Source organism: Alligator sinensis, unplaced genomic scaffold (assembly GCF_000455745.1).
Source record: "Alligator sinensis unplaced genomic scaffold, ASM45574v1 scaffold610_1, whole genome shotgun sequence".
In the NCBI taxonomy this organism is placed as follows: domain Eukaryota; kingdom Metazoa; phylum Chordata; order Crocodylia; family Alligatoridae; genus Alligator; species Alligator sinensis.
In genome coordinates this window covers 367,954-391,396 of record NW_005842348.1, presented here as the reverse complement: position 1 = coordinate 391,396, position 23,443 = coordinate 367,954, and the positions used below count along the sequence as shown (strand labels likewise).

The 23,443-nt window shown below is 52.2% G+C and overlaps 1 protein-coding gene and 1 long non-coding RNA gene across 3 annotated transcripts in view; one reads left to right on the top strand and one right to left on the bottom strand.

Annotated features, from left to right (window-relative positions):
• The window catches only part of LOC112551140, a 14,567-nt gene extending 459 nt beyond the window's left edge, over positions 1 to 14,108 (top strand). Inside the window, exons 2-3 of the long non-coding RNA XR_003095318.1 lie at positions 135 to 329; positions 14,027 to 14,108. This is a non-coding gene — a long non-coding RNA (uncharacterized LOC112551140). The remainder of the gene's footprint in view (positions 1 to 134; positions 330 to 14,026) is intronic.
• Positions 14,109 to 20,473: 6,365 nt separating this feature from the next.
• SEMA3G (semaphorin 3G) overlaps positions 20,474 to 23,443 on the bottom strand; it is a 63,203-nt gene continuing 60,233 nt past the window's right edge. The window contains exon 16 of one of the 2 annotated variants that reach the window (XM_025210424.1): positions 20,474 to 23,150. In XM_025210424.1, coding sequence (XP_025066209.1) covers positions 22,683 to 23,150 — 468 coding nt within the window. In that variant the 3' untranslated portion in view covers positions 20,474 to 22,682. The remainder of the gene's footprint in view (positions 23,151 to 23,443) is intronic. The other variant, XM_014522415.2, reaches the window with a different exon arrangement.

The window sequence follows — 23,443 nt, the reverse complement described above, 5'->3', positions numbered from 1 at the left end:
CAGCAATGACCCAGTCACGCTAAAGGAAGGCTGGAGCGACCCTCCGGAGGTCACCTAGTCCAGCCCCTGCTCCAGATAGGAACAGCCCTGTTTAAAAGGATGATAAAAGTTCCTTTCCTTTACAACCCTACTAGCTTGACCAACCAGCTACCTATAGCGTGAGGCAGAAGAAGAGAATGGCTAGGAGAGTACAAAGATGGAATGCTCTTCATCCAGCGCCCCGTGGAGTGGATGGAGCTGGCTCCGAGGCCACCTGCGAGCCTCTGCTCGCTGCTGCCCCCGAGAGAAGAGTATAAAGATGGAATGCTGTTCTGGCAGGAATTTGTGTGGTGAGGCATCTCTGGGCTCTGACAATGCAAATTACCTCGAACAAAGGCAGGAGTAGGGTCTCAGATTTCAGGTAGGAACAGCCCTGTGTAAGAGGAGGTTGGATGATCACCTGTCTGGGGTCTTGTGACCCCAGCATTCATTCCTGCCTGTGGCAGGGGCTCAGGCTAGATGATCTGTTCAGGTCCCTCCTGACCCTAGCTACTATGAAACTATAAAAACATCCCATGCAAGTCCCTGTCTAACCTGTTTCTAAAAACTACACAACAACCCTGTTGCACACCTAGGCACATTGCCCCAAAACACTGGGAACCCCCTAACCTGCCACTGGTAAAGCAGGGAGACGAGCCCTGTCCATGTCCTGCCACTGCACAGGGTGTTAAGATAAACTCAGGACATCCCAGGAAGAGGCCATGCCCCTGCTATAAAGGAAGGCAGAATCCTCACGGTCCATGCCAGTCTGACCATGGGGTAAAATTCTTTCCTGACCCCAAATATGATCAGTCTGTCCCTGAGTAGAAGAGGGGCAAGACCCTTTAACCAGAATCTCTTGCTTTTAGTCCCAACAGAAGCACTGCACACCCTGGTCAAAGTCCCCAGCCTTGCCTGCAGCCTATGCCCAATGCCTCCGAGAAGGGTGGGGGAAAAAACTAAACAAAACCCTGAGGCTGGGAAGAAATTTTCTTCCCCAAGTAGCAACTGGCAAAACTTGGCAGCAGAAAACAAACACCCTGCACTCTATTTTGCAACCTGGGTACCGCAAACATCAGACCCCTGGGTCTGAAAGCACAGAGCTTGTATATGCTCTTGCAGCCCATAGGGCTCAGCAATGCCCAGAGCCAGTGGGCAGGTGATTGGTGTCCCACATGCAGAACTGTTGATAGCAGAAAGAAGAAACCAGCAATTTGAAGTGTTCATCTGAGAAATGGCCACATGATGGCACCATCAGCAAGGGAACACAGCAAGGCACTAACCTCTTAAAGCCCCTGAATACACCTGGGCAAAGGATTCCTTCCACATACCTAGACCTTTCCCATCTCTCCAGAGCCCTGTATCTGAGGGGCAGAGGGCCAGTGAGCCTCAATGGACTACACTGGTTTAGGGCACTGTTGAGCATTTGTGCTGTCAAAGCAACTCCTTCCAATAGTCATGCCATCATGTCCACTGGAGTATCATCAGACAAGTTCTGCTCAGTAACTAGAAGAGAGGTCAGACCTGCCAGGCCCTTGCATGTCTAGGGGAGACAGCCATTCACAAGGAACCTGTTTTCATCACAAAGCATTGCTCCTGGATCTGGCAGTCTGTAAAGGGCTGTGGGGACTGGGGTGCCTTGTCTTGCACTAGAGCAGTGGAGTCAACCACAGTGGGGGCCACAAATTAGCCCCACACTCTTGCCAAGTGCTTTGATCCCTTTCCCTTGCTCTGCTTTCTGCTCCAAGCCATGCTCCCTATCTGTTCTGCTGCACTGCTTTCTGCTCTGTCACTGTGCTGCCTGTCCCCACCCTGATCTGATACATGCCACACACAGACTGCCTGTGCCATGGGTTGGCCCACCCCTGCAAGAGAGTGCAGCTCAGAGAAAGCCAGAGGAGACGTACGTGTCTGGGAAGCCAAAAAACAAGTCGGGGCCTCACAGTGTTGACCTGCAGAGCCTGGTGAATCTCCTCCCATGACCAGCCTGGCTCCAAGAGCTGCCAGCCAGCATCCCTGGTCAAGTCAGGCTGATGCAACCTTGCCAAAGAGGCTGGAGGGCTCCCACTGTCAGCAGTCCCTGTACCTCCTGGTTTCTTCAGGCTGGGTCTTCACTGGGGATTATTAAGCCTTTCAGACAAGTTTGTGAGAGTCCAAAGGTGCTGGCTACACCTCACGGCTCTGCCAATGCCACTCAGGCTGGGGCCTACTCCTCCAGCCCTGGCCTCCCATGCACCCTGCATGTGCCCTCGGTCCTTACCTCCCTTCCTCATTCCAGTTCCACACTCCTCAGAAGCGGAGACTGACCTTGCTTCCACGCAGTCTGCTGGTTCCTGTGATGTGGAGACAACACTGTTGGCTGCAGCTGAGCCCACCAAACTCAGCTCACTAATGGCCTTACCCAGGTCTGGGGAAGAGACAGCTAGTGCATGGATGAGCTCCACACACAGTGGTTCCCTAGTACTGAGATTGCAGGCTGCTCCCACACCATGAGAAGTCTGCTGGGCTTGTAGAGGTGGGGAAAAGGCGGAAGCACCGATTTCTGCATCATCCTCTTGCTTTGCTTGTTCTCTGCATCAGCCTCTCTCTCTCACACACCCTTTTCTCTAAGCATTGCTCACCATTGCAGTGGGAAGCCAAGGAGGAGAGAGTATCTTGGTCCTGACCATTGTCTCAGGAGGGTGACCCATTTCTGACCCCAGCTGTCAACAGGGGAGCCAGACTGTTTCTGACACAGGCTAGCCAGCTGTGTGCTTTAGGGCACAAACCAGGCATCAGCCGGGGTCAGAAGGGAGGTGCACTTTGCATGGTGTATTGCACAATGGAGGTGAACGAAAGGATAGATAGCTCGTCCGGTCAACATGAAGTCAGGCAGAAGGAAGGGTGCTATAAAAGGACAAGAGGGAAGTATGCACCTCGTGCTGCAATGCCTGGCTTTGGCCACCAGGCAGGCAGAGCCTTTGGCTGCTCCTGTCAGGTAGTCTATGATCTCCAACTGGCTCACTCGCCCCCAGAGCCCCCAGTCCCTTCCCTGGTGCCAGCTGCAGCTTTCCACAGCTTGGGGCTCCACTAGGGCCAGAGAAACAGTGATAATTACCTGTTGAGTGCAGCTGTACATGGGGGAGAGCTCACCTCTCCTCCCATCCTCCCTTTGCTAATGAGCTGCGGCGGGGGGGGCTCTGTCAGGTCACTGCAGCAGCTGGACCAGAAAAGCCTCCCCGGAGATGCCCTCACTCTGGCATGAGGGACGTGTCTTCATTGCGCAGGCCACCTCCACCACCAAGGCATGGCCCAATCACAGCTGTCCCATCACACTGCCCAACCTGTTTGCCTGGTTTGGGACGCTCTCAGCCTGTATCTGAGGCCCTGGACAGAGAGCAGGAGCCCATAGCCGCTGAGAAGAGGGTGCATAACTGTATGGAGCTCTGCTTGGGTGCCTCAGCCTACATATAGCTTCAGGGCCTTGACTGCTGGTTCCATCCTTGTCTACGTTCCCCCCTGAGCTGGGGTTTTTCCCAGCTTACAATAAACTAGGGCTTGATGCCACTCCTCAGCCATTCAACATCCCCAGGATGGGATAAAGCAGGATGTCCAGGGTTGCTAGCCTGCCTAATGTCACTGGACATCAGCAGTGGAGAGCTTTGCTCTGAAAGGAGGCATGGTGCTAACACTAGCAGGTCTCTGCTGCTGGTGGGAGCAGGCCCTCAGTTCCCTGGCACAGAGTCATAAAGAAGTCAGGATGTAAGGGACCTCAAAAGGTTATCTATTCCAGCCCCCTGCCAGAGGCAGGATCATCCCTATCCAAACCATCCTATATGATCCATAATCTAAACTCTACATAAAGACTACCCTCAACCCTAACACAACATAGGCCTAACACCCTAATTTGCGACAGGTCAAGAGGAACCACACAGCCAATGTCCTGCTTCTATAAAATGTTCTCAATATATGCACAAGCGATCTCAGGTACAGTCCCCCCCCCCCCCCCACCATTGGTACAGAAGAAGGCAAAAACCCCCAGTCCATGCCAATGTGACCATGGGGGAAAAATTACTTCTTGACTCCAACTATAGTGATTGGTCTGACCCCGAGTGAAGAGGCAAGACCCAGGAACTTCTGGCTTTGCTTCTAGCAGGAGAATCAGCAAACCCCAGTTGAAGTCTTCAGCCTTAGCTGTAGCCAACACTCAATGCCTCTGGGAAGGTTTAAAAATACTCTGACACAGCAGAAAAAGCAGGGAAAAGAAGAGAGGAGCAATCAGCAAAGTTGAAAAGTATGGGCAATACCAATGGTGGAAAATAGGCAACCTCTTCTAGAACACCTCCAGTGATGGAGAGTCCACAACTTCCCCAGGCAGTGTATTCCACTGCCTCACTATTCTCACAATGAAGTTTTTCTGGATATTCAACATAAAATTTACTTTGCTGCAACGTCAAGCCATTGGTCCACATCCTGCTCTGCGGCAAGAGAGAAAAGGTGCTTTCCCTTTTCTTTATGGCAGCCCTTCAAGTATTTGAAGACTGATCATGTCCCCTCTTAAGTGCCATGTGTGCAAGCTAAACTTGCCTAGCACCTTTAGTCTCTCTTCTCAGGATTTACCTTCTAAGCCTTTGATTGTCTTTGTTGCCTGCCTCTGGACCCTCTCTAACTTATCCATGTCCTTGTTCAAATGTGGAGCCCAGAAGTGGAGACAGTACTCCAGATAAGGCCCAACCAGTGCTGAGTAGAGAGAGGCACTATCACCTCCCTTGTGCCTAATACTTCTGTTGATGAACCCAGAACTGCATTTGTCTTGTGTGGCCGTGTCACACTGCAGACTCATACTGAGTCTGTGATCTACTGAGACTCCCAAGTCTTTTTCCACAGTGCTGCCATCCAACCAGTGTCACCCATTTTATATTTGGTTTTGATTATTCTTCTCAAGGTTTGTCCACACTGAACTTCATCCTGTTAGCTGTAGCCCAGTTTTCCAATCCGTCACAAGATCCTTCCAAATTGTGCTCACATTCTCCAACATATTCACAATCATTCCCAGTTTCGCATTGTCTGCAAACGTGCTCAAGAATCTTCCTGTGCTAGGATCCAAATAATTAATAAAACACATTAAACAGCACCAAGCTGAGAACAGATCACTGGAGGACTTTACTGAAAACGTCCTGCCATTCCAATGTGGGCCTTTTATTTGTGGCTGTTTTGCCAGTTATCTGTCCACCTTGTGGTAGTTTTATCCAGCCTACATTTCTCCAATTTGTTTATGAGAAGGAGATCAAGTTTGTTTGACATAATTTGTTTTCCATAAATCCATCATGGCTGCTTGCAATCTGCCTTTCCTCTGCCAGATGCTGGCAAATGGCCTTCCTTAGGATATGCTCCAGTAACTTCCAAAGTATTGAGGTGAGGCTAACTAGTCTGTAGTTCCCTGGGTTCATCTTCCTGCCCTTTTTTTTTAAGGGGGGACACCATGTTGGCCTTTTCCAGTCCTTTGATACCCAGCCCACCTCCCATGACTTCCTGAAGATTGGTGCCAAGGTCTCCAAGATCTCTTCTATCAAGTCCTTCAGGAATGAAGATCATCAGGCCTTGCTGACTTGAGTTCATTCAGACCCAACAAAAGCTCTGATTGCCTCTTTTGTTATCTCCTCCTTCAGCTTGCCCCCTGCCTTATCCAGATAATACCTATTAAGCATCTGGCAGCTTAATTTATTTGAAAAGACTGAGGCAAAGTAGCTGTTGAGTAGCTTCCCCTTCTTTGTATCTTCAGTTAGGAGTCCCTCCTGGCTTGTTGACAGAGGACCCACAGCTTCCTTAGTCCTTCTTTTCTAGCCAATAAGCTTAAAGAGCCTCTTCTTCTTGTCCTTAACCTCCTTTGCTAGTGCAACTTGTTCAGTATCTTTGCCTTCCTGATTTTGTCTTGCTATTTCCTGCCACATGTCCGTGGTGACTTGCCCACTCTTCCATTGTCTGTATGTTTTCCTTTTGCATTTGAAGCACATTAGAAGCTCCTTGTACAGCCATGTTGGTCTCTTGCCATTCTTCTTGTGCTTCTGTTGTGTCAGGACAGCTTCTTGTTAGGTTTCCAATACTGTGCCTCTTAGAAGCTCCCAGCCCTCCTGGGCACCATTTTTCTTCAATCTATCCTGGAAAGAGCAGTCAGCCAGGTCTGACCGCTCATGTAGGTTCCTAGCAGAGTTACAGGACCTCCACCTAACCCAGGAGGTGCACAGTCCCACCAGGGGAAATGCATTGTTGGACCTGGTCCTGGCCACAGCCGACAACCTGGTGAGGGGACTGCGGGTGCTCGACCACCTGGGCGATAGCAATCATCACCTACTAGAATTCACCATCCAGCGCAGGGTGTCAAATGCCTGCAGCAAGGCAGCAGCCCTGGACTTCAGGAGGGCAGATTTCAATGAGGTAAGGAGACTAGTCAGGGAGGCACCGAGGTCCCGGAGGGGAGTGGAGTTGGGAGTCCAAGAAGAGTGGTTGTTCCTTAAGGAGACGGTCCTCCAAGCCCAAAGGGTGACAATCCCCACACGGATCAAAGGGGGCAGGAGTGCTCAAAAAGCCCCCATGGCTCACCAAAAGTATCCAGGAAATCTCAAAGTGAAAAAGAAGGCATGCACCCAATGGAAGGGAGGGGCCATCACCAAGGAGGACTATACCTCCATTGCTCAAGACTGTAGGGGGGCTGTTAGGAAGGCCAAGGTGGAGATGGAACTGGGACTAGCAACCTGGATCAAAGATAACAAGAGTTCCTTTTTTAAATACATAGAGGGTAAAAACGAAGGTACCAAGTAATGTGGGGCCTCTGCAGGACATGCTTGGAAATCTGGTGGTTGCACCAGACGACAAAGCTAACCTATTTAACAGATTCTTTGCTTCCATTTTTCTGAGCAGGGACCGGGGCATCCACCCCACTGGGATCCTGGATGGACCCAGGGGAGGCGCAGCCAGGCCCAGGGTCAGTGAGCACCTAGTCAGGGAACTTCTGGTGGGATGAGACATGTTAAAATCAGTAGGTCCTGATGATCTCCACCCCAGAGTGCTGAGGGAATTGGCAGAGGTCATTGTGGAACCCCTGGCACAGCTTTACGAGCACTCGTGGTGCCAGAGGACTGGAAAAGGGCCAATGTGGTCCCCATTTTCAAAAAAGGGAGGAAAGAGGATCCAGGAAACTATAGGCCCGTTAGTCTTACCTCGGTCCTGGGGAAGCTCTTTGAGAAAATTATCCAGGAGCACATCTGCAAGGGACCAGCAGGGGACATTATGCTTAGGGGCAACCAACATGGGTTCATTAGAGGCAGGTCCTGTCAGACCAACCTGGTGGCCTTCTACGACCAGGTCACAAAATGTTGGATGCAGGTGTCGTGGTGGACGTAGCCTTTCTGGACTTTAGGAAGGTCTTTGACATGGTCTCACCCCATTCTCATCAAAAAATTAGGTGACTGTGGCATCGATGCCTACACAGTCAGATGGGTGACAAATTGGCTGGAGGGCTGCACCCAGAGAGCGGTGGTGGACGGGTCATTTTCGACCTGGAGGGATGTGGGCAGTGGGGTCCCCCAGGGCTCAGTCCTTGGGCCCACACTGTTCAACATCTTCATCAGCAACTTGGACAAGGGTGTAAAAAACACTAACTTGTGGGGAGAAGTGGGCACGTTAGAAGGGAGGGACAGGCTACAACTAGATCTGGACAGGTTACAGGGGTGGGCGGATGAGAACAGGATGGGTTTCAATACTGACAAGTGCAAAGTATTGCACCTAGGATGGAAGAATGAGCAGCAGACCTACAGGCTGGGGAACTCCCTTCTCATCAGCACAGAGGCAGAAAAGGATCTTGGAGTCATTATTGATTCCAAGATGAACATGGGCTGCCAATGTGAGGACGTGGTCAGGAAGGCTAACCGCACCTTGTCATGCATTCACAGATGCATCACGAACAGGTCCAAGGAGGTGATCCTCCCCCTCTATGTGGCACTGGTCAGGCCACAGTTGGAGTACTGCGTCCAGTTCTGTGCACTGCACTTCAGGAGGGATGTGGACAGCATTGAGAGGGTCCAAAAGAGGGCCACTCACATGATCAGGGGGCAGCAGGGCAGGCCACAGGACCTGAACCTGTTCAGCCTCTACAAGAGAAGGCTGAGAGGGGATCTGGTGACTGTCTATAAACTTACCAAGGGGGACCAGCAGGGAATGGGAGTGACCTTGTTCCCCCGAGCACTACCAGGAGTAACTAGGAATTACGGCCATAAGTTGACTGAGAGTAGGTTCAGGCTGGACATCAGGAGGCGCTACTTCACCATCAGGGTGGCTTGGATCTGGAACCAACTTCCAAGGGAAGTGGTGCTCACTCCTACCCTGGAGGTCTTCAAGAGGAGGCTAGATAGACACCTAGCCGGGGTTGTTGGACCCCAGCATACTTTCCTGCCCGTGGCAGAGGGTCAGACTTGATGATCTGCTTAGGTCCCTTCCAACCCTGCCAACTATGAAACTATCCTCCCATAACACCATGCCTATTAGCTCCTTGAGCCAGATGAAGTCTGCCTTTTGAAATCTAGCACCCCCATACTTTCCCTGTCTCAGGATCTGGAATTGTATTATATCATGATTGCTTCCTCCCAAATTACCCACCACTTTCACATCCTCCACCAGTTCTTCCCTGCTAATCAGGACAATATCCAACATAGATGATCCCTTAGTTGTATCTTCCACTTTCTGGAACAGAAAGTTGTCTTCTAGACAAGTTAGGAACCAGCTTGACATTTTATGTTGGGCTGCACTGTTTTTCCAGCAGATGTCTGGAAAACTGAACTCCCCCATCAGTACCTTCCCATAGCTTTTGTTACCTGCTTTAAGAGTGCCTTATCCTCCTCCTTTTCCTGATTAGGTGATGTAGGAGGCCAGCTTGCCTGGCTCAAATCAGCCCTTGAGCCCTTCAATCTGGTCCCAGTAATACAATTGTTCCCTGGACTCAAAACCACAAGCTGTAATGCCCTGGGTTCCTCTGCTTCTCTGGGCTCAGCTGAAAACTGAACAATGCCAAAGAACACGCCCTTAGCCTGGTCCCAGTAACACAGGCTTCAAAATGCCGGGGTTGATCTGCACCACAGGGTTTAGTTGCAAATATCAAAGAAGCCAAAATAAACACGCCCAGCATGGGTTAGCACTCACCCTGCAGTCTTCCTTAGAGGAGCCCCCTCTCTCCATCTGAACATCTCCCCCTGTGGCTCCTCCCACTTACTTCCTCTTCTTGTTCTTTTATTTCTGGTCAGTCAGTCACTTTCCCTCATTATTGCTAATTACTGGCCAGCTGAGGCCCCTCTATATGGGCCACTTGTTGCTGGCTGGCTAATTGATCCAGGCAGCCAGCCTGTTACAGGTGGCCTCTCATAAATCCCCACCTTTATATCAGTGCCACGTCTTTCACCTTTCATCTTTACTTAGATGCGTTCTGTTTTGCTATCTTCCTCCTGAACCAGGGGAACAAGTATATCTGCTTTTGACAAACAAGACAACACCACCACCACCTTTGCTCCTATCCCTGTCCTTCCAAAACAGAGTGTAACCCTCGAGTTCATATTCCAGTCATAAGACCTGCTCCACCAGGTCTCAGTGATGCCGATCAGATCATAGTTCTTTTCACCAACTGCAGCTTCCAGCTCATCTTGTTTTTTCCCTGTACCTCTCACATTTGTAAATGGTCCTTTTACATATGTGCATGAGGTGTATTTTGAGTTTCCTGCTTCCCTTTTATGCCATTTGTTGCAGTCCTGTAGCTCTCTGGCCCTTTTCCAGAGTTGAGTTGCTTCTTCAAGTCCTTTCTTCTCTGGACTGTGCGCTCTGTTGCTGGAGGGTTTTGTTCACCATCCCTTGTGGAACCGAATTTAAAGCACCCCTTTGGCCTGATGAGGCGCAAAGCTGTTCTTCCCTGTTCTTGTCAGATGGATCCCATTTCTTGATAGCCCTCGTCTCAACATTCATGTGTTGTTGAAAAACCTGAATCCTTCATGTCAACACCACAATCTCAGCCATGTGTTCACTTCCAGGATACGACAGTCTCTGCCTGGACCCCATCTGCCTCTTCCTCAGCAGTTCAACCACAGAGTGCTAGAAAACAGTTGCTGACTTCAGTCCTCTCCTTTTCAATTCTGGGGACCCTCCTTCTCCAAGTAGTTACATGCTGCCACTTCTCATTGCCCCTTCTCCTCTCCAATACCAGCCTCTCATAACGCTTGTCCAAGTAATCTTCCTGGTCCCAGATGCAGTGCAGCATGGATAGTATTTCCGATCTGTGACTCTTCTCCTCCAGGGCAGACACCAGCTGACACTTGGTGCCGACGAAGTGCTCCTGACCCTCTGGAAGGAACACAAATATGGCACATCCTATGCAGGTCACAACAGCTGACCCAGACTCCATTTGTACCTCTGTTGCTCCCTGGAGCATGTGGAGGAATCACCCCCCCCAGTCTGCCTCACTATTGCAAACAGGCAACCTATCCCCGCATCTGTTCCATTTACCCCTGAACTGTGACTTGGGCTGGAGACATTCCTACAGGTGGGGGACCTGCTCTGTTTGTCTCAGTTTCCCATCCTTGCAGGTCATGTGACTAGTTGTATCGCCTGGTCAGTCTTATGTCGTTTGGAAGCACCAAACAGCCTCCAGTGGGACTGCTTCTGGTGGGAACTTAGTGACAAGGTCACAACAGGGATATACACAACAGGTCTATCCTAGCTCCACCCCTCAGCTACCTAAACCAGCCCTACCCAGAGCAAATCCTGTCACTCAGTCACTCCAGAAGAGGGAAGAAAAGAAAAGAACGTGGCATGGCCCTTTTACTTGCAGCAGAGCCTTTGTCACAGGACTCAGGGGCTCAAAGCCACAGCCATTCGCACCAAAGCCACTGCCTGCTGCCCCATGAACTCAAGGACATCCCCAGCAGGCTTACCACCAGCTTGTCAGGATCCCACTCAGCTCCACAGCCCCTAAGCTGCCACCCAGCAGGGTTTGTGCTCTGGCCCTTGCTGCCTCTCTTCTCGGAGCTGCACCAGAGCCCTGCTGCTCCCCAGTCTGGCCACGTGTTTGGCCTCCCATTCAAAAAGGGATGGAGCTTGGAGAGGATGGGGATGTCTTTAGCAAGGGGAGTCCAGGGCTGAGCACAAGGCAGCTTGGCTCTGCCTCCCAGTACCCAGGGCATTCACCCAGGCCCAGTGCCACCTACCGGTTACCAATAAACCTGGCCAGGAGCAGCTGCCCTTTTAGTCACACTTGTCTGCTATAGCAGGGCACTGGTCTCTGACCCAGGAGGGCCCTTCTGGGTCCATGTGCTATATTTTGGTCAGCAAAATCAGGGAGGAAACCCTGTGACCTGCTGGGCCAGGCAGCCTAGCAAGCTTCTGCCCTACCCCCACCCAGGCTGCACTCACCTAACTCAGTGCAATTAAAGCTGGAGCCATCCAGCCCCAACCCCATTAAAGTGCCCACTTTAATTAGTGGTGAGACTGCCAGCAGCTGCTTGCCTGCCAGCGCCTGCCCAATGGAAACACTCTCAGCAGAGCTTCCCTAGCTTGACCTGAGCTCCCAGCCCCAGAGGACTGAGAACTTGCTCCCACCTCTTCTGGGTAAATTGCATCTGCTCATTAGCCACGTGCCTCTCAAAGTTCTTGTCTCTAAAAGCTGTGGAGCCTGAGCTGGCCAAGGCAGCAAGAGCCCTGCGATTGGTCACACTCTCCACGTCTGGCAAAGAGCCCCAACTTCTAGTAGGGGGTCACCAGCACTTATGTGGGTTGGTAGGAGGTCAGCTCTTCCTAGGGGGGGCACCAAGGTAGCCAGAACTATAGCAACCTGCAGCAAGGCACCACCCCCATGGAAGCATAGCCCAGCCTGTGCCCTGAACTGACCTTCAGTCCCAAAGGGGTCATCCTCAGACCTTCTTCCAGCCATTCAATCTCATCCAGGACACCTTTAGCCTCCATCTCCTCAATCCCAAAGCAGCCTTGGGTGGTAGCCCCCGCCTTATAACACAAACTGCAGGAAGCCCTGGGACATAACACCACCCTCCTTTAACTCATCTCTGAGGAGTGGAGCCAGGGTCTGAGAGGGGAGCTGGACAGGCTGCTGGATGCAACTGCATTACAGCCTCACATGGGGTCATGGGCAAGGAGGTGATCTGGATATAAGGAAACCACAGGCTTGGGACTAACAAGTTGCACCTGTTACCTCTCTCATAACTTTGCCTGCACATTGGACTCTGCTAGGGTTGCCAACTCTCCCAGATTGGCAGGGAGTCTACTGGAATTGCCATCGATCTCCCAGTGACTATTGAAAGCAATCCCAGAGATTGATATTGTGAACAGGTTGAACAGTACAATTAATGATGTGACGGGCTAGCTGACAGTGACTTAGCCCAGGGGTTTTGAAAGGGCAAAAGATGATTGGAGGACTTGGGATTCCCTTTCCTCATCAATCAGGCCCCAGAGACTCACCCTTCATGTCCCCTGATTGGCCCCTTGGGTCACCTGGAGGGGGATAAAAGGGGCAGCGCAGCTGACTCCAGAGACCAGTGAGGGACCACAAGGAAGGGGCTTCAAAGAGCTGGCATGAGCTGGGCCAGTGGGGCGAGAGCAGTTGCCCCAGAAGAGCCTGAAGGAGTGGGACCTGAAGGCAGCAGTTGGACCCTCAGCAGCGCGGCGTGCAGCCGACAGGAGAGGCTCCCCATTGGGCTCCAGGATTGCCTACGAGAGGCCGTGGCCAGCAGGAAAGGCTCTCCCGCTGCAGCAAGGATCTGAGCAGTGACCTGAGAGGTTCCCAGCTTTGCTTCTAGCTCCTCCAATAAGAGAAGCTAGAAGCAAAGAATCTATAGTGGGAGGAGAGTCCCTATACCTCCCACAGCGCTTGGGCACCTGCTTTGATCCCTTCAATTGGAGAGGGGCTACCTCTTGGAGTACCGCCCAGGTTACAATGACATTGCATCCCTTTGGGAAAAAAAAATCTCCCAGAATAGCTTCAGTTAGAATTGGCAACCCTAGACTCTGCCCTTCCAGGCACTGCCTGTGCCTTTGCTGACTATACCATTGGGGCAGGGACTGCATCACTGTGCGTGTAACAAAGAGATCCAAAGCTGGTTTGAGCCCACTGGGAACACCTCCATGCATGCACACACACACACACACCAGGCTTGGGCCCTGCTGCTCCCGCTCCCCTGCCCACACACAATGTAGCCTGCCATTTGGAAAGTACCTGGCACATTGTGCCCTCCTGCCTACTAAAGGCTGATTGATGAGGATGCTGCCTGGCAGTGAATGCCTCCCCTTCCAAAGAATCCCTGCTCAGCAGTTTCTGAGCCAGGCCCTTGCCCAGGAACAGCCCAGCTTCCAGCATCCCACTAGTCCACAGTGCAAGTCTCCTAAACCCCCTTTGGAGCTGCCTGGCAGCTTTTTATTCAACTCAGACCAAGCTTCGAAACAGGCTTGGAAAAGGCCCATCTCCTGCAGTGCCAGTGCCTCAGAGAGCCAAGCCTTGGGCAGAAGACAAGCACGGCTGTAATCCCCACTAGGGCCCCTGGGGATTATAGCCAAGAGCGAAGTTCCTGTCTGCCCCACAGTGCTGGGATGGACCCAGAACAAGCCCTGGCTCGTCATTATCTACCTTTGTCTGAGTCCCAGCATGAGAAATCCTCTCCGAGGGTGATGATACATTTACTTAGTAAATCCTTCGCCCACAAGATGTCTCTGTGTGCTGCATATTGGCAGACAACACAGTCCTTGGTTAACAAGAGAAAGGAGACTAGAATGGGAGATGTATGGAAACCTGTTTGTACCTGTCTTGGTAGTTGTTTTACCTATTAAATGCCCCTTAACTCCATCTAGGAGAACACCCTGTTTTATCTCCCAGACCCAGGGAAAGCCCCATGTAGTGCATTGTCCATGGCTGATGCAGTTTCCTGGCTATATTTGGCTCTGGAGAAGAGGCCTGAATGTTGGATTTTATTCTCCCTGTTCTGTCTTTCAGGCTAAACCGTCTGTGAAATGACACCAGGGAGTTTTGCCCAGATTCATAGATTGTAGAGTCGGAAGGGACTACAATGGATCATCGTGTCCGACCCTCTGCCCCTGGCAGGAAAGAGGACCGAGGTCAGATGACCCCAGCCAGGTGACTATCCAGCCTCCTTTTGAAGACCTCCAAGCTAGGTGATAGCACCACCTCTCTTGGAAGCCCATTCCAGATCCTGGCCACACTTAGTGTGAAAAATTTCTTCCTAATATCTAACCTAAATCCACTCTCAACTACTTTACACCTATTATTCCTAGTCACTCCCTGGTGCGCTTTAGTAAACAGCACTTCCCCTATTCCCCATTGACCCCCCCTAATAAATTTATAGGCAGCCACAAGATCTCTCTTCAGCCGTCTCTTGTGAAGGCTGAAGAGACTCAGCTCTCTCAACCTCCCCCCCGTAGGGTCTATCACGAAGGCCACTAATTATGTGAGTGGCCCTCCTCTGGACCCTCTCGAGATTCCCCGCATCCCTCTTGAAGTGCGGCGCCCAAAACTGGACACAGTACTCCAACTGCGGCCTGACCAGTGCCGCATAGAGGGGGAGCATCACCTCCTTTGTTCTATTAGTTATGCACCTGCTAATGCACGACAAGGTGCGATTGGCCTTGTTGATGGCCTCGTTTCACTGCCGGCTCATGTTCATTCCTGCGAAACTGGTGGGTTTTGCAACAGCCTTCTGGCTTTGTGGATAACTTGCTTGGTTGCAACCAGATAACAGGATTCATTTATCCAATGCTGTGATTGTGACTTTTGTAGGAGTTGGCAGGCAATGATCTTTGAGTAGATGTGCTATCTTTTATTAGATCAACTGAGTAGTTGGAAAAACATTCTTAGCAAGCTTTCAGGAGCAATCACCCTTCTTCAGGCATAGGAAGTCTCTGCTGTTGTGAGACTCCAAGGATTGAGAGAAGCTAAAAGATAGGAGTTGGGCATCTCACTGCTTTTAGAAATCTAGCCCTTCATACCTGAGAATTTAGCTGCAGTCTTGCATTTCTTTGGTTCCAGCTCCATCCCTGGCCGCACCCTAAATAATTCCTTTCCTGGGGTGTAGTGTTGCCTACTAGCATATTTTCTATCAACTTTGCCTGCTCTGAGCCAAGTGACATTTTTTAGCTCTAATTTGGCCTAAGAAATCAGCTCCTCTGAGCCCTCAGGTCCATTTTTGCTGTTCTCCAAGCCCCCACTTGTCAGCATTTATCAGGAAATGGTATGTCTAAACCTGCCTTCTCCACTCTTCTTTGCCTACTGCAGGAACAGGGCCTGACCTGTGATATGCTCATGTGGAAATGCTGAGAGAAGAGCAAGGCAGCTGCTCTGGCTGTGTGGGGCTTGCACTGCGTGGATTTGACTTTGCAACTCATGTAGAGCAGGGGCCATTTTTTCCCTTGGTTGTACCTATGCAATGCCACCAGTTTCACTGGTGCTCATGGGTGTAACTCAGCCATAATATGGCCAGTCCCATTTGGAGGCTCTAAAGAGTTAATGCTTCAGGACAGATGGTTGGTATGTCCTAAAACTCTGGACTTGTCCAGCTTGAGAACCTCAGAGTCTCAGTGTAGCTTGATAACAGAGGTCAGCAATGGAGACTGAGGTCAGGAGAGACTGGGGCATCAGGCAAGCTGGACTCCTTTGAATCCCTCTTTGAATCCAGATCTCAGCTGCATGTCTTGGGCTCATCTTTAATCTCCAAATTAGACACCAGCTTCTCCCTTTTACCACCCACTACCAAGCACCACTTGAAGGGGATGGCACAGCTCCACCCTAATGACACACATGAGCTGCCCCAGCTGCTCCCAGCACAGCTTGTGGTGGAAAGCAGGGATGGCTGGAGACCACCTTTGTGACCCAAGGACCTGTCAATGCCAAGCCTGACCTGATCCCCAGTAGCACCATAGCTCTAGCCCCTAGGGGTGACTTGTTCATCTGAGAACAGCCAGAGCCAGCCATGCCCTTAGGCCATGGTGCCAGCACATGGGCAGTGTCCAGCTGCTATGCTGGCTCTGTGCCACCCAGGGACTCCTTTTGAACACAGGAAATCCCCACATGGACAGTGGGGTTGGCCTGCCCTCACCACAGCGGGAGCAGGGGCTCTTGTGTGTGTGTAGGGAGGAAATGCTTTGTGTATCCCTGCCCAAGGGCACCAGGAGCCTTTGGTTTCTGTGCCAAGCCCTCCTTGGGCATCTTGCTCACTTCCTCTCTCCCCAGCAAACATGAAAGGGCTGCTGATAAACAAGAGCCATCCTTCCAGCCCTGTGCATGGGAGGGGGGGTGTTTCCAGCCTTAAAAGCATCCCTCCATCCCGGACAAGGGGACACCAGTAAACAGGGAACAATTCCCCATTGTGTTGCCCTCTCTGGCAGCCCATGGTGACCCCACCCTGGCTTGCTGGTGTTTATAAACTGCCTCTGGTTGGGTTGGCCTCAGCCCCACTCAGGCTTTGTGTACGTGGTTTCTTTCCTCTCCCCTTTTAACAAAGCCCTTCCCGGCAGGGCTGGTGGTTCACACCATTGTGTGGGGCCTGAGCGGCTGCAGGAAGAAACAAGATCCTTATCAGGCCCCGGAGTTCAGGCAGCTGTGAGATCATGCTGTCCCCATGAAGCCATATGGGTTGCCGCAGGACCCATTTCCTCTGCCACTGGGCTGGAGAAACTGCTTCAGATAGCAGTTCGTCTGTGTGCCCGGCTCCCTGGGGTCTGACTGTGCACTGGCTCCCCTCCAGCCAGGGCAAAGCTCTCCTAACGTGTGTGTGACAGCCTCATGCATCTCCCTCTGCCCATCTCGTTCAGACAAGTGTAACCAGTATCCCAGAATCCTTTTTTGTGGTATCTGAAGAACCATTGGCAGTGTCTATGGGACCAGGTGGACGGTAGGGCAGTCACCTTTCCTGCTACCTGGCAGGATGGGAAAATCCCCAACGAGGAATGGCAGGGCCTCCACAATGCCTCATGGATGGGAGCGTGAAGCTGGAGCCACTTCCAAACCGAAGCTCAGCCTTTAACTTGGAGGCAGAGTTTGTGTTTTGTCCTATAGGGTCCCACTGTGAGCTGGGACAGTGCCCAGAGGAGGGAGGTGGACACAGCTTCAGAGCCATGGCAGGCACCCTAGGGAGGGATTTGGGAACCCAGAGAGGAGTGTATTCATTTCCTCCCTGACCTGAGGTTCAAGTGGCTGCTTCCAGGGGGGATGTGGAGCTCTTTAAGCAAAGCAAAAGCTGCGCTGCCTGCTGCAAAATGTGAGCAGGATGCACAAAATATGAGCTGGGAACAGGAGGAGGAGTTGGGGGATAAAATGAGACAGGAAAGAGAGAGGGTAGTAGGAGGAGGCAGGTCATGGGAGGTAGGTGGAGAAAATAGGGTGGGAAAGGAGAGAAAGGGTGGAGGGGAGGGTGTGAGAGAGCAGGGGAGACAGATCTTCATCAACCTGGCATGCAGCCCTGCAGAAGGAGCTGGAGTCTCTCCCAGGCTCTGTTGGTCTCCACTAATGACACCCTTAATGGGATTTTCTGCCTCTTGTACTCAAAGAAAGCTGCGGTGGTTTTCATGATGTCAGCTGAATGGGGAGCACTGGGTAACTGTGCTGTGCAGCTGGGGCTCAGACAGGAGGCTTACCCCTGGCTGAGCACTCCTATGGAAAGGTGTGCAGCCCTGGGAAGAGGAAGAGCTGCCAGCCCAGTAGCCCACCCCCAGTCCCATGCTCTAGTTCCCCATTGGGGTGGGGGAGGTATCCTGTGGTCTCCTTACCCCTTCTCCATAGATTTCATAGATTTTTCAGGGTTGGAAGGGACCTCAGTAGATCATCAAGTCCAGCCCCCTGGTCTGGGCAGGAAAGAGCACTGGGGTCAGATGACCCCAGCCAGGTGTTTGTCCAGTCTCTTCTTAAAGACCTCCAAGGTAGGGAAGAGCACCACCTCCCTTGGGAGCCCATTCCAGATTCTGGTAACCCTTAGCGTGAAATTCTTCCTAATGTCTAGTCTAAATCTGCTCTCTATCAGTTTGTGGCCATTGTTTCTAGTTACTCCAAGGGGCACCTTGGTAAGCAGAGCATCTCCTATTCCTTGCTGCCCCCTCCCCAAATTTGTAGACAGCCACCAAATCCCCTCTCAGCATCCTCTTACAGAGGCTGAAGAAATCCAAGTCCCTCAACCTCTCTTCATAAGACCTATACTGCAGGCCCCTAACCATACGAGTGGCCCTCCTCTGGCCCCTCTCAAGGTTATCCACATCCCTCTTGAAGTGTGGTGCTCTTCTTCACTGCACTGCATTCTCCTCCGGGGTGGGGAGCTCAGTACAGGAGGGTTAGCCATCGCCCTGCTCTTCTGCTCTCCTCCTTGGCTTCTTCTGAGGTCCATGAGATCCCAGGGCCACCTTCCCCATCAAAGCCCAGAAGTCCCTCCAGACGCAAAAGAGGAGCCTATTTACCAAACAAGTCCCTCCCCTGGGCGGGATTAGGGTAATGTAGGGGTGGGGTTAGAGCAGGGGTGGGCAAAATGCAGCCCGGGGGCTGAATGTGGCCTGTCAGGCCATCCTATCTGGCCCGCGGGGCCCCTAAAAAATTTAGAAAATTAATCTTTATATGCCCCTGGCTGCCTGTCATGCAGCCCTTGATGGCTTGCCAAAACTCAGGAAGTGGCCTACCGCCCAAAACAATTGCCTGCCCCTGGGTTAGAGAGTCTCTCTCCCTGTGGCTTGGAAGGGCCCAGTGCACCTGGTTTGTTGATGGGTGGGCCGGGTGGTGTCAAACCCACTCCATTTAGCCTGTAAGCTTCAGGGGGCAGAGACCTTCTTCCTGTTGCATTCCCTGGGCACCAGGTGCATGTCTGGGGCTCCACAAAAATCACCCACAGCCTTGTACCACTGCCCATGCCAGGTACTGGGCAGTGGGGGAAGAACCTGGGAAGGGGACAGGGGCTGCTCAGAGCTATTGGCCTCTGAGTGCCCAGTTCTCAGCGGCCCAGAGATGACTGTTTGTTGTGTCGCTCCCTCCCATGCTCACTTTGCACTTTGTAGTCCCTCTGCAAAAATAAACTCTGTGGCATTGCCTGAAGTAACTGCAGGGAAACACGGCTGGTCTGCCTCCCTTTCACACAGACCACAAGCCCCATCATCAGAGGAGGGGCGGTGACTCAGAGGAACATGGTGTGGGATGGCCAGGCTCTGACCTGAACAATATCCCCCTAAAAAGCACAGTTTTGGTCTACACTGGAGCAAGGTCAACCCCACAGCAGCCCAAACTGTATCAGGTGCAGACCAGAAATGACTCATTTCACTGGCATAGGTGTCCATGGAGCACTAGCTGCCTCAAAGAAGTCGGTAGTGCAAACATCTGGGTAGGCAATATTCCACACCCAAGGAGCCACCTTTAAGCAAGCAGCTGTGCAACACTGGAACAAAAGCTGATGCAGGTTTTCCAAGGGTGAGATCCTGATTGTGGCCATGAGAACCTGAAGCCCAGCCTACACCAAAACCTGCCTGAAATGGCCACCCACAGAATGGACAAAACTAGCTGCCTAATTGAGGCTGATCTCTAGCAAATGCTGAGGGTTCCTGGAAACCTCAGCACACTCGCCGTGGTCCCCAGGGCACGGGGTTATCTGCCAGGGGTCTTGCTGAATGCATGTGATTTCAGGGCAGATATAAAGCAGAGGTCATGACCAAGCCTGTGTATCAAAGCCCTAAGAAGGGGAGTGGTAGGTCTGCTGTCCTGGTGGAGCTCCAGGCTGAGTAATTAATTACAGTTCCCTTATGGTTCCAGTTGGAGACAATATTCCACTTTCTGGCTAATGAGCTTCTGGGCGTGTTGCTGTCAGCCTGGGGCCGTGCTCTGGGCTAGGGAACGCCTCCATACAAACCCTGCATGAGAGCCCTCTTTCTGCGCAGGGGAAACTCTCCCACTGAGTTCCCTGGAAGTTGCACTGGGGACAGGTTGCAGAATGGGACTTGGAAGAAGCCTGGTCCTTTGTGGGTTGCACCACCTTTGGCTGAAAGAGGCTCTGGAGAGGATGGGGGAGTCTCAGTGACTAGGGCACAGGCGGGCTGTTGCTCAGGCTGAGTCAGAGCATTCCCAACACAGCAGAGAGCCATGGCAACCCAGGGTTGGACTGCTCTCACTCACTGTGTCCCCTGACCTCGGGAACAGACTTTTCAAGCTCCAGCTCTTGCCATGATGTTTCCACAAGAATCTCCGTAAGCACTTAGTAGAGGGCCATACCCATAGACTGGCAGGCAGAAACTCTCAGGGGATACCAGGCTTGCACAGCCAGCTCTTAGACCTTTCCTCTCCACTACAACCCCAGCATACAGATGTGACTGCAGTGCTCAGGCTATTCATAGCTGGCAGACAGTCAGCTGGACACATGCAGACAAGGTTCTTTGGGTAAATCTTATATCTTTTATTAGACTGACTCAAATAGTTGGAAAAATTCTTCTTTGCAAGCTTTCGGGTATAAATACCCTTCGTCAGGCTGAGGAAGCATCTGTAGTTGGCGTGTGCTCTTCCTGGATGGAATGAATAGTAAAGAAGCTGGAGGCTGGTAGGTATGCAAGAAAGCCCATCACATAGGTGGCAAACGGAGTAGCTCCTCTGCTGCTCTAATAGGCACCAGGGCCTTGCCAAGCAGAGAATTTCTAGCACTGCCTGCCTGGCTCCCCCTCTCTGCTGTGTTGATTGGATCTCAGCTGTAGCAAAGAGTCTGAAGCTATGATTTCCACCCAGCCAGGGGTGGTAGTAAATACGTAGCTGCAGTACAGAGCATGTGATATACTCCCCTCCTCCCCTCAAGGCATGAACTGGCTGAGTGTATCAGAAGGGCTGGAGGGCAGATGAGGGCAAGTAGTCTGTTTTGGGTGGAGACTGGCTACATTATTCCTGAGTGATCCCAAAGGAAAAAACCACTGGGGATTGAATGCTGGCCCTTTGATTTCTGCTGCCTTCTCTGATGAAAACCTACATTGTCCTCTATAGGTTTGGAAAAACTCAATCAGCTTCAGCCCCAGAGCCCAGCTGGAAACGTGTTTTGGAAACAGCTATTAATGGCAAGCAGCGCTCACTGAGAGACCTTTCATCATCCCTGCTACCCCCCTCCCCGGCAGCAAAAACAAAGAGAGAACTGACTCCAAGCCCCAGCCCCCAGAGCGAGGGTTGGTTTATTTGTTCAGAAAGCTGATGGATTTCATTCAGCAGGCACTAGGTTAAGTGAGTCGGCTGAGGAGAGGGAGAGCGCTGAGCCCAGGGGATCAGCGGAGACAGACAGAGCCTTTCAGCTCCAGGTCACAGGTCCTGAACATCCCGTAGTCGGGCGCCTGTTGCTGTGACACCAAGCAGGAGGGGGTTCCTCGGCAGGATGAAGGCTGCCATGATGCTGTGTGTGTGGGGGGAGGGAGGTCCATGCTCACCTGAACAAGAGGGAGGTTCTGTGGCTGCGTGACTGTTGCCATGACACCGTGTGTATATGTGTGTGTGGGGGGGGTCCTGTACCTGGGTGACTGTTGCCATGACACCGTGCAGGAGTGGGGTCCAGGGCTGGATAAACGTGGCAGCAGGCCACATGCAAAGCTAATGCCTGGGACCTCCATTCTGCCAGTGCCACAGCGGAGCAGAGAGGTCAACAAAGTTCCCATGGAAGGCCCGTAATGTCCATAGCTGCCTGGTGATACCTTCTCCCCAGCTCGCACTGCGTCATGGGAGACTTCAGAGCAGGAAACCACACCCTACTGCAAAGTGATTCACCTGCTGGTTGTTCAGGAACAGGCTGTGCTGCACTGCTTGAGGGAGCCCAGCCGGTCTGTCCCAACCCTGGCAGAAGCTCTGTTCTGACCCCACAGGCCATCCCAGCACTGTGCACCCAGCAGGGCTCTTCCCTTCCCTCTCATCAGCAATAGCAGCCTACCTCAATGAACCACCACAAGAACAGTACTGCACTCTTATACAATGCTTGCCACCAGCAGGTCTCAAAGTACTTTACAAAAGAGGTCAAGAGCATTATCCACATTTTACAGATGGGAAAACTGAGGCACAAAGACGGGAAGTGACTTGCTCAAGGTCACCCAAGAGGCCAGCAGTAGAGAACACAGGTTACCAGAGTCCCAGTCCATTGCTCTGTCCATTAGAAACAACGCTGCTTCTCTCTCAGCCCCACGTGCACTGTCCACCACGTTTTCCGCCTGTCCATTTTGCTTTGTTCTGCCACACCGTCCTCCTGAGCATCATGTCTCTCAGGGGCAGCCCTCTATCTTGGGGGATGTGCTCAGATAGCCAGGGACTTCCCACTGTTGTGATGAATACCACTAGGACCTTCCATGCACCTACAACCAGGTCGGAAGCAAGGTGCTGCCAAGCAGGAGGCATGGCGGAGCAGGGTGGGGAATGCATGCTCGGTGGTCAGAGGAGGCTCCCCAAGCTGCCTTTGGTGCTGGAGATGAAGGTGGCAAGCAGTTGCCATGGGCCTCTGGGGGCTGATGTCTCCAGGCCCAGTCATGCTGGCTTGGCGAGTCCTGTTGTCAGAACAGCCTGGACACCACTCCCGGGTGGGCTGATCCTCGTTTATGGGGAGGGGATGTTCCACACTGGTCACCCCAGTCCCATGTCCCACCCCCCACCCCTTCCCTAAAAACTCTTATGTGGCCACAGCCTGCCTGGGCATGCGGTTCCTCTCACTGTGCTGCTTGCTCCTTCCTTTCTTGGTGGTGTCTGGGATGACAAGTGCATTTTTGCCCTTGGAGAGCTTGCCCTTGCGGCGCTGCCGGTCGCTGCACCACACCCGCTCGCAGTACTCTTCTACCCGCTGCAGATTGGCATAGCCAATAAGGTGCATTATGTCCTTGAACCATGCCCTCTGCCCATGTGGCAGACGTGGCTCTGGCACCAGGCAGGGCGGGCGTACTGGCTCATCCTCCCGCTGGAAGACATGCTCCAGCTGCTCACTCTCGATCACCTCCAGCGCAATCTTGGTGATGGTCTGGGTGAAGCCGTGCTCCAGAGTTTTGCAGTAGTAGGTGCCAGCGTCCTGGCGGTACAGCTTCCGGAACAGCAGCCCCTGCTCTGTCTTCAGGATCCTTTCATCAGTCTTCACCTGCAAGAAATCCTACGGCAATGAAACAAGGGAACACTAAAGACTGCTGGGCTTGCGCCCGCCACATGCCCTGACACCTTGCCTCCCTCTTAGCCACCTCAGCCACAGAGGATCAGACTATGGGTCTCCCTGGTACCTTCCATCCACCTGGCTCCTTCCTGTAAACCCCACAGGATCAAAGCAAAGGGCCCCTGGTGTCTCCAGTCACCTAGGATCAGACCAAAAGCCACCCCTGCTCTGGTGTCTTGCTACCAAGCCAGTCAGTATTAGGCACATCCAAGACATGTTCCCCATACTTCCCCTTT